This window comes from Barbus barbus (assembly GCF_936440315.1).
Source record: "Barbus barbus genome assembly, chromosome: 21".
Taxonomy (NCBI): domain Eukaryota; kingdom Metazoa; phylum Chordata; class Actinopteri; order Cypriniformes; family Cyprinidae; genus Barbus; species Barbus barbus.
The window spans coordinates 9,181,758-9,195,359 of NC_136749.1; the positions used below are offsets into that span (position 1 = coordinate 9,181,758).

Here is a 13,602-nt window from a genome sequence, read left to right on the forward strand (position 1 = left end):
AGTTATTGTGTGCATTATATGTGGTTATTTCATGGGCAAGCTGTATTTTGCCTTTCATGTTTATGACTGTTTGGTTTCTGAGTGGCATGCTAATGCTAGTTTATATATCTCGTGTATAGAAGGACTCTTTATATACCATCTTCAATTTTTGGGGTTCTATGCTGCTGTTTTTTCCTGGAACCTAAAAGTTCTATACCCTGAGGACAGTGGTATCAAGACCTTGCTTCATCATTTTTGTATTTGGATCATTCACGGGACATTTCTTTAACTAATCTGCATTGCTTCAACTGGTAATACTGACTCTAAGCTAAAATTCATTGGAATTACTCTACAGAGGACAATGGTCGTTTAATTTTTTTCTTTTTAACTTCATTTCCAAACAGTGTCAGTAATATATTTGTGTTTTGGGGGTTTATGTTTAAGTTGTTTATGTACTTTTACCTTTAAGTAAAAGTTTGGCCAGTGAGTCCCTCCCACAAATTTATTTGTGGCTTGCCTCACTAGGTGGTTCTTAGTGGGATGGTTACACATTAATGCCAACAAAGTGTTCTACTCTATTCAAAAGAATGTTGTGGTCGATAGTGTCGAATGCAGCGCCAAGATCCAGTAGCACTAATAAAGAGGTACAACCACGGTCAGATGATAGAAGCAGGTAATTTGTAACTCTAATGAGAGCAGTCTCAGTACTATGATACGGTCTAAATCCTGACTGGAATTCCTCACAGATACCATTTTGTCTCTAAGAAGGAATATAATTGTGAGGATACTACCTTTTCTAGTATCTTTGACAGAAAGGGGATATTTGAGATCGGTCTGTAATTAACTAGAACTTTGGGGTCAATTTGTGATTTTTTTTGATTTTTTTTTATTTTTTATTGAGAGGCCTAATTACAGCCAATTTGAAGGTTTTGGGGACATATCTTAATGACAATTATGAATTAATAATAGCCAAATGAGGATCTATGACTTCTGGAAGCAGCTCTTTTAGTAGTTTAGATGGAATATGGTCTAACATACATGTTGTTGGTTTAGATGTTTTAACAAGTTTATACAATTCGTCCTCTCCTATAGTAGAGAATGAGTGGAATTGTTCCTCAGGGGATCTATAGTGCACTATCTGATGCGATACTGTAGCTGACGGCTCCATGATTACAATTTTATCTCTGATAGTATCGATCTTGGATGTAAAGTAGTTAATAAAGTTATTGCTGCTGTGCTCTTGGGGAATGCGAACACCTGTTGCTTTATTTTTCATAATTTAGTGACTGTATTGAATAAATACCGGGGGTTATGTTTGTTTTCTTCTAGAACAGACGAAAAGTAATCAGATCTAGCAGTTTTTAATGCTTTTCTGTAGGATCGGGTACTTTCCTGCCAAGCTATACGAAATACCTCTAGTTTTGTTTTCCTCCAGTTGCGCTCCATTTTCCGGGCTGCTCTCTTTAGGGTGTGAGTGTGCTCATTATACCATGGAGACAGACTGTTTTCTTTGATCTTCCTTAAGTGTAAAGGAGCAACTGTACCTAAAGTGCTAGGAAAGAGAGAGTCCATAGTTTCTGTTACATCATCAAGTTTTTCTGTGCTGTTGGATATGCTGAGGAATTGAGATAAATCAGGAAGATTACTCACAAAGTCTTTTGTGGTAGAAGTGATGGTTCTACCATACTTGTAACAAGAAGCAGAATTTACAGTTTTAGCTATATGGAGTTTACACGACTAGATAATGATCTGAGATATCATCGCCCTGCTGCAGGATTTCACCACCATTAACATCAATTCCATGTGACAGTATTAAATCTAGAGTATGATTTCGACAATGAGTAGGTCCTGAAACGTGTTGTCTAACCCCAATAGAGTTCAGAATGTCTATGAATGCTGATCCTAATGCATTTTTTCATTATCAACATGGATATTAAAATCGCCAACAATTAAAACTTATCTGCAGTACTAACTCCGATAGAAAATCAGCAAATTCTTTAATAAAGTCTGTGTGGTGCCCTGGTGGCCTGTATACAGTAGCCAGTACAAACATCACAGGGGATTTATCACTAACACGTGTTTCTCTAGATAATGTTATACGCAGCACCATAACTTCAAACGAGTTATACTTAAAGCCTGCCCTCTGAGAAATACTGAGAATATTGCTATAAATTGTAGCAACACATCCCCCTTTACCTTTTGGACGTGGCTCATTTTTATAGCAGTAATCTTGGGGGGTGGACTCATTTAAAGTAATGTATTAATCTGGTTTTAGCCATGTTTCTGTCAAACAGAGCAAATCTAGGTTATGATCATTGATCAAATCATTTACAAAAAGTGCTTTTGTAGAAAGGGACCTGATATTCAGTAAGCCAAGTTTTAGCCAGTCTGCTTCCTGATCTGGGCCCTAGTTAGTCAAGTACGTACTCTAAGACTATGTGCCATATTTCTAGAGAGAAGAGCGGCAGCACCCCAGGAGGGAAGAACAACATCTCTTTTCAAAAGGTCAGGTCTGCTCCAAAAATTTGTCCAATTGTCTATAAAACCTATGTTATTCTGCGGGCACCACTTAGACATCCAGTCATTGAGTGATAATGATGTCATTATAGTCCCTTTCACACTGCACGTTGGTCCTGGAAAATTGTCGGAGTGCCTTCTGTGTGAACGCAAACATGTCCCGGGATTGATTCCGGGATCGATCCCGGGTTGGGGACCTAGTAACATTGCCGGGTTCAGTCCCGGAACGAGCTCTGTGTGAACAAAAGCCAGAACCAATGCCGTAAAGGCTGATGACGTGCGCTATCATGCGACTCTTTTAACGGGTGTTTTGAAGGCAGATCAACATTCACACAACGAAAAATGTGTAAACTGGAATGAAGCAGTGATCGGAGCTCCTCACTATCCACGCTGAAGCTGAAATCGTTCGCCAGTTTAGTGAAATGGTGCGCGGCTCATTATACAGGTCACAAGAAATGTCACATGTCTTTACGGGATCTTTACGGGTTGTGTGTGAACGCACGCACAGATTCCGGAAAATCACTGGCAGTGTGAATGAACCAAAATCAAACAATTCCGGGATGATTCCCGGAACATATTACCCGTGTATTTTCCGGAATCTCTGTGTGAAAGAGGCTTAGGTCAGATTAAGTTAGACCAAATATACACAGAAACAATTCCAGATTTATTTTTATCCAGCAGTGTTAGTCCTTTACCGAACTAATGACGGTATTGATAAACTGTTGCCAGCCATGAAAATATATCAAAATTTCATGCGTTTTTTGTAATAATATGCAAACACTAGAGAGTAATAATATGCAAACACGGGGAAGTCGTGGCCTAATGGTTAGAGAGTCGGACTCGTAATCGAAAGGTTGCGGGTTCGAGTCCCCGGCCGGCAGGGATTGTAGGTGGGGGGAGTGAATGTACAGCGCTCTCTCCACCCTCAATACCACGACTGAGGTGCCCTTGAGCAAGGCACCGAACCCCCAATTGCTCCCCGGGCGCTGCAGCATGGCTGCCCACTGCTCCGGGTGTGTGTTCACGGTGTGTGTGTGTGTGTGTGTGTGCATTTGTTCACTACTCACTGCTGTGTGTGTGCACTTGGATGGGTTAAACGCAGAGCACCAATTTCGAGTATGGGTCACCATACTTGACAATACGTCACGACTTTTTACACTTATAGGCTAATGTGGATGTCCTTTTCCACCTCTCTCTCTGATGCACAATCTAATAGTGGACTCTGAAAGTGAAAGACACGTAACTTCACAAGTGAAAACAGCAAATATAACAATAATGACAAAAAAATTATGAGCAACTTTACCTTTCTGAGGCCAAATTGAAAAAAAAAAATAGCTGAATCACATCGGTTAATCCAGCTGAGAAAGAAATCCCGCTCAAAATTACTGTTTAACTATGATTCACAGGAAAATCTAGTTTTACTGTACAATTTCCCGCTATTGTAATTTTACCCATGATGCTTTGCAGATTTACAGAAACATATTGTATACATTATTCTACAGTATGGATTTGTTCATTTTAAAGTAATAATGCTGTGAAAACTACAGAAATTTGTTACAGAGACGGAGGACAACAGTTACGTGGACATGTATATGGACAGAGTGCTTGCTGTATATATGATGGACATTCAAGCCTTGACTCTTCAGGAACTTAAAAGTGCTACAATGGCAGATACTACCTTGGAACAACTTATTTCTATAGTGGAGACTTCAACGAAAGCTTATAGCCATACATACGATGCTCAGATGAGTTGTCAACTCACGATGGTCTTTTGCAGCGGGGACTTGGATAGTTCTGCCTTCTGCAGAGATTCAACAAGCTTTGAAAATAGCACACGAGACACATCAAGGTATAATTCGCACAAAGCAATTTTTTAAAAGCAAATTCTATTGGCCTAATATGGACATAGATGTTGAAAGAATAATCAAAAATTGTAATGCGTGTGTTCTGAAACAACCCTTTAATGAAGATCAACCACTGCATCCATTAGAGCGTCCACCTAGACCCTGGACAAAGCTAGGTGTTTATTTGGTGGGTCCTTACTATCACAAAAGTAAGGGTAAAATAGAAAGATTTCATCACTATCTGAAGGAAGCTTTCAAAGTAGCTAAAAGTGAAGGAAGGAATTGGAGAGAGGATCGCTCAAATATTCTTACACCACACAGAGCATCAAGTGAGACACCTTGCAGCCAATCTGATGTTTGGACGAGTTGTACGCACAAAGTTACCTAGCCTCGTCACTGAGAAAAGAGAAACAAAAGACATTGAAAATCATCATAAAAGCTGTTGTTTGCTGGTTTTACAGCTGCGAAGAAGACAATAATACAGAACTGGTTTACACCGCATATGTATGGGAAAACATATTGGATCCGTAGCCTCTTGCAAATAGTGTCTTGTGAATGTACAACAGCACGAATCAATGGAGCCAAGCCTTCTACCATTGATGCTTGGCAGTGCTTTCTCTTTGAAATACGTGACTGTATGGAGGAGTGACTTCTGTGGGTTTCTTTTTTCTGTCCTTCCTTTTCTCCCTCCTTTTGACTGGACTTTGAGATGTTGAGTATGTGTCTGTTGTTTTATTTTATTATTTTATTTTATTTTCTTAATATATTGTTTTTTTATGTTGTGTTATGTATGAAAAATAAAAAAATGTTGATAACAAAAAAAAAGAAAGTCATCATAAAAGCTACAAAGAAAAATTAAACCGTATGCAGACATAAGTCGAGCCAAAGTACACAACTAAAAGTTGTGAGACATGGTATATGTGGCGAATATAGAAGATCGCAAGCTAGACTCTAAGTATAGAGATATTTGCTATGTATTTCTGAAGCACACATTGGACAATTCCTTTGAAATGGTTAATGCAGACGATGACTCCATGTACCCATTCAATTGAAGATCAGCATGCCAGAACCTGCAGAAAAACAAAGCAATCAAGGAACTCAAGAGAAACTGTTCAAGTCAGATTCTTCAGAAGAGTCACAAAGTTCTTCTGTTACAGTACCAGACCCACCTAGTAAGCCCTTGTCTACTCGTAGTGATAGAGGGGTTAAGAAACAACAGAAGCTCATTGGAAATACGTGCCTCTACCTACATTTCTGCAAAACTCAAAAAATGTATTTATACATACCAATCGCAGCAATTTCCAGTTAAAATGAGCACTAGAGGCAGTAAAACTCCTACAACTTTTAAAGCCTAATTTTTGCACAATTACTTGAGGAATATTATGTTATGAACTCAACATTTTTTTAAGATGCACGGCTGCATCAATAAATGCATTTTTATATCCCTTGTGCATTTCTTAACACTTTCGGGTTGGGTTTGATGTAGGGGATATTTCCAACAATACAGCATTAACTTTTAGCTGCATATTAAATATATTTAATATATTTGAATTATGAACCACCGCAATACGTACCTGAAGCAACGTAATACAAACACACCAATACGTGCCTATATCAACGTAACAAATTGAACCCGTGTTTTAGTGCCATTCACTGGACGTTTCACTTTGAAACTGCCGCGAAATGTGCAGTAAGGTATGTAATAACGGTGCTGCAGAAATTTATTTAGAGGCACGTATTTCCAATGAGCCTGGTTTGTTAAGAAACCTGCTTGTTTCAAGGACAGGATTATGTTGATGTTTAAGTATGTTTTCAAGTTGTTGAGTGAGATTGAAAAAATAATATAGTACATATTATGTTTTGAGTATCAGTAACAAAGATGTTTAAACTTGAAGATAATTAGTTATTTTGGTATTTCAGTTCTTTAATACTAACAAAGGAAGGGATGTAGTGTTATCGGAAGAATAGAATGAGAATGAGGTCAAAGAGATGTAGTGAGCATGTGGTTGAGAGTTGTTAATTAAAAGTTGAAAAAGCATCAACAAAGTCTGACAACACAGCACTCTACATGGTGTCAGATTCACATTGTTTTTAATGTCAAATAGCTCATCCAAAATGCGAGACCAGACCATCACTCTAAAAGATTTGTTTTTGTGGCTAATATAAGATGCTTTTGATTTTGTTGTAAAAAAATAAACATGCAAAATGATAGGCTTATGTGGGGTGTGATCAATCTGAATTCTTTCTCTTATAGTCCATCATCTGTGCCTTCGCTTTTGGTGGAAAATCAACAGGATTCATTAGTAAATGGTGTTAATAAATAATTTCATTTGTTCACAGATTTTTTTTTTTTGTGTGGCAGTAAAGAGTTTGGAAAAATAGTTTGTTCACACAATAAATATTGAAATGAATTATGTTTAGTTCATACTTGGTTTGCATTACCATAGTTTTAAATATGTAGTAATTCATATTTTTATATGAATTTGTAAAGTTTGATTGAAAGTTTGGGTCATGGGTAAAACAATAAAATCTATACATAAAATGCATTTAAAAAATAGCAAAAATAAATGATTAAGGCATGATAAACGTTTTAATAAGGCAGTTTTATTGTGATCGTCATGTAACAAAGTTTTAATTAAAAATAAACTTTAGCACTTAGTTTAATATAGCTTTAATAAAAATCATTCCCTGTGTATTAAAAGTGCCTGAAATTGAAAATAAAATATGAAAAATATTTTCAGAATATGAACATTCAGAATATGTCATGATATACATTCTGTGTAGAGTTTGTCTAAAATCATTGTTATGAGAGTCTTTAGGAACGATTGTGTTAAAGGAGAAGAACTTAAACATCATTAGGAATAAAACAATTTCATGGCAGTCTTCTTAGTGTTGCATTAATTAATTATTTGGTAAATTATTAACCAGAAATCATTCTAATAATTCAGACAACTCAGAAATTCCCTAATTTCATCCCTCATAAAGAGCTCAGGAAAAACATGAGTTGACTGCTACTTAACTGGCATTTTCCTCACATACACACGATATGCAACCTGTGTGATATTTCTGATATTATGAAGTGGAATTGTAGTAGACACCCCAGTGAGCCCCAATGGAGGTGAGGTAAGATCCACTCTGACGGCCGCTGAGGAAACGTAGTTCACTTCCATCGTGGGTCGGGTAGAAGTTAAATGAGAGTCCAGAAGGTTGCCCCACTTTTAAAGATCGCCCCTCATTAGTGACAAACATAAGCTCACTGATGTAACCAGAATAATACTTTCCAGAGACCTGAACGAAATGTTCATTGTCGAAGAGTGTCATCTCCCTTTCATTGCCATAAGAGTTCGTGCCAACCAATTCTGTCCAGTTACTGCCATATCTCAGCTGGATCCTAAACAAATACAATATGCATTTAACAATATGTTAAATAATTCAGAGCTAAATATCACATAACTGGAACAAAAAATAAATACAAAATATAAAAACAGAAAATAAAATGTTGAATATGCTGTATGAAATATAAAGTGTATTTTTTTTTTTTCAAAATAGCTTTATGTGAGGTATCCAGTCTAATAATTATGACAGATCAGGTTAATTTGGGCTTGATAAGATGTTATCCAGTACGTAACCGTAGTGGTTCTTGGGGATACCTACCCATTGATGTAGTTGTTGTAGTAGTATCCGTAGTAGGGATATTCATAAACTCTGACTCCAGTGATGCGACCCTCGTGTGCAGTGGAAAATTCAGTTCCACTGCCACCCCCAGCAGCAGGGGAGTATGAGTAAAATTCAGGTAAAGCTGAAAAGGTAATTGATTATAGGCTGTAAGTGACTGTTTTATTGATTCCAATTGAACCCATTATTTTGACTGTTTTATTTATACTGCTCAAAACTTAAATAGTTATTGTTATGCTATGTTTCATGCCTAATTCTAACAGTGCAGTATACTACACTGTTAGAATTAGGCATTAAACATAGCATAATGTAGATTTTTTTTATTGCACTATATTTGTATTGATCTGAACAGTTAGTAATACTCACGCATGGTCATGCTCATGGCACAAAGGGCAGAAAGTACCACAAAATGATGCAGCATTGTTGATTGCTTAGCTGTCCACTTCTCTGTTACCTGTAGTTGAGCCTGAGAGGGTGTTCCTTGAGTAGGATAGTTAAATCAAGCCTTCATTTATACTCTCTTGTTGGTCCAGCCTCTTGTTTTCATTCTTGTAGATGAAGAATGTTTTGGAACATTTTTAAACTTCATGAGTGTTTCTGGAAGGAAAATATTTTAAGAAGGAATTTCCTTGTTTATATCATTACTCATCTGACGTTTTGGTAATCGATACTGGATGAATGTTCTGATATCAGATACTTGTCAGAGATAGTTTTATGTAATGTAAAATGAATTTTCCAGTAAATCTTTTCAAGTAAAATATTTAGTGTTCTAAAAATTTTTGAACAACCGAGCATTGCAAAACTTTACAGGAAAAACAAAACTCTGATCAGATGCGCTGATGAAAACCTTTTTTTAAATCAAAATATTAAAATTAACTGATTTTTTAAAATCATAGTTTTTATACCAACCATTATCAACCACTCCCCCAACTCCACACTATTTAATTTTAAGCATTGTTAAAAATGTAAAATATTGTTCTATAAAAAATAAGCTGTGAACAAGTTGTGAAAATTACATTAAACATGTTGAAAAGAATAATTTTTAGTCAGTGTGTGCATATCAGCCCCTTAGTAATACTCGACTCACACACTGTCCACAACATTTTGAGCTTAAATATAATAAATTAAACAAAACAATCTGCTTCAGATGATACCAGTTCTGTCATGTAACATGCTTTACCTAATTACAATTCAGATTATAACCCAGAAGGTAAATATTATTTTTGTCCTGTAAAATCTGTATATTTGTACATGAGGGTGGGTTTGAAGACAAGTAAATTAACTGAATGTGATTTGAATTGGACCGACCACATTTGGTCATGTATGACAAAAGAGGGGTGGTGCATTCAAGATCCAATTGTCTTGAAAAACTGTAGAAATTCCCCTGCCTTTGGCCTGAGATGCAAAAACTTCAAATTAAACACTACTGCTGAAAACTTATGGGTTTTCAAGTTTTGCATGCATTGAAGCTTAAACAAAGCCACGTGTTGTATTTTATTATTATTATTTGTTTTTGTTGTTGTGTTGTTAAGAGCTCATCTTCTTACATTTCTTGAGGTTTATCTGTGAAGTTTTGAGGTCTATGCACAACCTTCTATTTAATTCAAACGTATCTTTTACTGTGCTTTCATAGTAAGTAATAGGACTCAAATTATCTGACTATACATATGGTTACTAACTTAAAATTTGTTGAACAAGTACTCTGTAGTTGCCTTGATGAATGTATTAGTTGAATGAGGCATTTTGCATTTAGTGAACAATAAATTCAAAAATAAAATAAAAGTTGTGACAGACAGTTTACAATGTAATCTCTTTGTTTGGGGTGATGTGATTTGTTTGGCTCTGCATTAAGGAAGTAACTACAGGGAACAATATAACTTTTTGTTGCTGTTGAACTTGTTGTATTCTATCAAGTATGCAGTTTTTTAAGGTTTAAAATAAATATAACTGTGTCAATATAAAATATAAAATTAGTTATTCAATTAATTATTATTACTATTTTATGTATCTTAAAGAATAAATGAAAGCCACTATTTTTGGTCCTGACTGATTTTGGAGTGAGCTGATGTCCTTGAGTGTGTTAGAAGTCAATTCTAAATGTATTTCCTACTAGAGATAGGTGAAAAAAAGGGTTTTTTATTTATTTATTGTAATTGAATAAAATTAAGTAGAAAATTATTGCAATAAAAATAGCTTAAATGCATAATGTAAAATGTCTATGTTTTATGCATTCTTTTTTCATGGTTCAGAACATTGGTTTGGATGAGATGCTAATGTCACAAATATATGTAGTATTTTGAGTGTTATGGCTAATCTTCAAAACTTTCTTTAGCCCCTTGAGGTTAGAGGAGGAGTCTCTCCCGATGCACATGATTATAAAGTGCTCACAGAGATGTGGTTTCAACAACACAACCCCGTGGTTTATTAATCCAGATCTCTGGTTTACTTTCCAAACAAAATTACAAAATAAGACTAACAGAAAATGTAAAACACAGTGCCATTGCAGGCGATCGCATGTGATAGCATTTGATTGAAGAAACTGTCGTTCTCCGCCCTCTAACTCTGTCTTTCTCTAAACAATGCTGCCTGGCTATTATGACCTGCACTTTCGCTCCATAGTGATGTGTAAAGGAGGAGGAGCTACACAAATCCACGTAACAGGATAGTCTAAGAATTCAACAAAGTTTCTTCATATACTTAAATCAAAATGTTTGAAATACAAAATGTCAAAAATAAATAAGTCAAACTTAATTGAGAATCCAAATATGGCTCCTACATCCTGGCCCCTAACTGTTATTGCCATAAGCAGAACAATTAACAAACATAAAATATTCAAAGGAGCCAAAACACATAACAAGACACTATCTAGCCATTTGTTCAATATATCAAACCAAATGTCATTTCATATTGCAGTTATTAGATCAATCACATTGCATTCCATTCATCAATCTCGGTACATTGTCACTGTCATATATTTTTCTGTACAATTCCCATGAATCCCCCCATAGTCCATATCATATAATGTACACTCCATAAGGAGGGAAACAAATAATCCATTGGGTGTAAATGTAGTGCAAAATGAGAAGTCCATGTATGTGCAAATTTTGAATGCATATGTAGTGTAAAATTTAAATTCCATGTATGTAAAGATATGTACTGGTGTGTGAGCACGCCGTGGTATGTGTAGGTTTGTCAGGATATATGTGAAAGCGTGCATATCAAACAGACCATAGAAAGCTGACATTGCATTGTCAGCCTTTTTATCTGAAGCTTCAGCTTCCAAAAGTAAGCAGAGTTTGGTGATTGGTCTTTGGAGCATAGTGGTTTTAGTTTTTACCAAAACACTGCAGATGAGTCCTTCAGGCCCCGGCAGGGTTTTTACCACACAACCTAAAGACCACGAGTTTCTTGGTGCTGTATTGTCTATGATGACTACTATGTAATTAACCTTGAAGTTTCTCTTGGTATTAGTCCACTTTTGCCGTTGCTGCATCAAAGAAAGGTATTCAGTAGTCCATCTTTGCCAGATAAGGTCTGCAAAGTATTGCACTTGTTTCCATCGCTTCCTAATATACGAGTCATCCTTACTGAATAGTCCAGGTGGAAAGAGGGGTTTAGATTTCAACTGCAGAAGATGATTCGGCATTAGGGGTTCAAGGTCATTTGGGTCACTTGATACTGTCGTGATGGGCCGGTCATTAAGAATACATTCAACTTCACACAAAGCTGTTTGTAACATATCATTGTCTAACATATTATTGTTTGTTGTTTTAGCACTAAAAGCAATGTTTTCTTTACCAGTCTCTCCCAGACTCCTCCAAAGTGAGCTGCATGTGATGGATTAAATATCCACTTAACATGATCGCTTAGCAATGCATTTTGAACTTTCTGATGGTCTATTCAAAGCGGCCTTTAATTCCTTTTGTGCGCATACAAAATTGGTGCCACAATCTGTCCTGATGGTCAGGACTGGTCCTCTTCGACATAAAAAACACCGAATAGCATTGATACAAGAGTCTGTGTCTAGTGTACTTGCTACTTCAAGATGAATGGCTCGGCTTGTCAGGCAGGTGAATATGACTCCCCATCTTTTCACATGAGAGCGACCTCTTTTAACTTCTATAGGTCCGAAATAGTCAATACCTACATGTGAGAAAGGTGGTAGATCAGGAGAAACACGATCCTCTGGTAGGTCGGCCATTTTCTGTTCTCCAGCTTTGGCCTGCATTCATCTACAAAAGACATGTGATTTTATTATCCTTCTAGCAGAGGAGTTGGCAGATGGTAACCAGAACCTCTGACCCAGTTTTGACAACATGTGACTTTGTCCTGAGTTTCCAACATTATGATGGACACATGTGAGTGTCCTGAGTGTCCAACATCAGTTTAGAGACATGTGAAACTTTGGGCAGGATAATTGGGTTCTTTAGACTCACCGGCAAAGCTGCTTGATTTAGTCTTCCTCCAATCCTCAAGATGCCCTCATTAATGATTGGATCCAACTTGTATATGGAGCTGTCTGATTTGAGTTTGCCTTTTCTCAAGTGTGTAAAATCTGAATCAAAGTATCACTGTTGTTCATAGCGAATAATTGATTTCTCAGCTTCATCCGAATTTTCTGGGGTTAGTCCTTGTTGCTCAACTTTCCACTTGGAATCCATAAGAGACCGTTTCTAAATTCAAAGCATTAGGAGACTTTTGAGCTTTAGTCACCATGCAGTTGCTCTCAATAGTTTGCTCCATGAAGAGTAGTACTCAATCATTCTGGCAGTTGCATCATCCTGTAGGTTCAAGCAGTTCATAGTGATCTCCCTCTTCACCTCTGTGTCACCTGGCAAGATGTGACTAAGATCTTCTGGCACTTTGGGCCATTCAGATTTTTCTTTTGTCAGGAAATGAGGCCCGTACATCAGAAGGGATTCTAAATGTAATCAACGTCAGGTATCATCTGCAGGGTTGTCTCCGGAACATGCATACCTCCACTGATGTACCTGTGAGAGATTATGTATCACTGCAATTCTGTTGGCAATGTAAGTATGGAATGGTTATGGATATACCTTAGTACTACTGTACTGTCTGTCCAAAATGTAGAATCTTTTAGTTCCATGTGAAGTTCCTTTTGCAACATTCTGTCTACTTTCACAGCAAGTGTTGCAGCTGCAAGCTCAAGTCTAGGAACTGTCTAGGAACTGTTCCATCTCAGAGGAACTACTCTGGCTTTTCCCAGTACAAAGGTGACATGAACATTCTTGCTGCTATCAGTCAATTTGAGGTAGCTTACAGTCCCGTATCCTAGCTCGCTCGCATCGTAAAAGTGATGCAGCTCAGCAGTCTTTACAACACCCATGTGCAAAAGGAGACGTGGGGAATTAGGAGTACGGTAGCGCTGACTATAACAGGGACCCTTATTATGAAAGTACGGCGCGTTCAAGGGATAGGAAGTGAAGTAAAAGGGGGAACGCCCGGATATTGCAACAGCTGCAGCAGATATCAGTTCGTCAGTGACACGAACGCTGAGGAAGAGGAATAGCATCGATTCCCAGCCACGGATCGAGTGGATATTGTGCTTTGTGCGTCTCATAAGAGT

At 37.0% G+C, this 13,602-nt stretch overlaps 1 protein-coding gene across 1 annotated transcript; it reads right to left on the bottom strand.

The window, feature by feature from the left end:
* Positions 1 to 6,906: 6,906 nt before the first annotated feature.
* Positions 6,907 to 8,572, bottom strand: LOC306887147 (zymogen granule membrane protein 16-like). The gene is made up of 3 exons (XM_079444688.1): positions 8,382 to 8,572; positions 7,995 to 8,139; positions 6,907 to 7,731 (listed from the first exon to the last, which is right to left on the bottom strand). Exons 1-3 carry the CDS (start codon positions 8,434 to 8,436, stop codon positions 7,413 to 7,415), a joined length of 519 nt encoding a protein of 172 aa, XP_079300814.1. The 5' UTR covers positions 8,437 to 8,572; the 3' UTR covers positions 6,907 to 7,412.
* Between the last annotated feature and the right edge of the window lie 5,030 nt (positions 8,573 to 13,602).

What these genes read in the sequence shown, in the direction of transcription:
- LOC306887147 (XM_079444688.1), bottom strand. Translation starts at nt 8,436, where the DNA reads ATGCTGCATCATTTTGTGGTACTTTCTGCCCTTTGTGCCATGAGCATG. An exon ending in TGCCATGAGCATGACCATGC is followed by an intron (nt 8,140 to 8,381) that starts GTGAGTATTACT and finishes TTACCTTTTCAG; the next exon opens with CTTTACCTGAATTTTACTCA. An exon ending in TACAACAACTACATCAATGG is followed by an intron (nt 7,732 to 7,994) that starts GTAGGTATCCCC and finishes GTATTTGTTTAG; the next exon opens with GATCCAGCTGAGATATGGCA.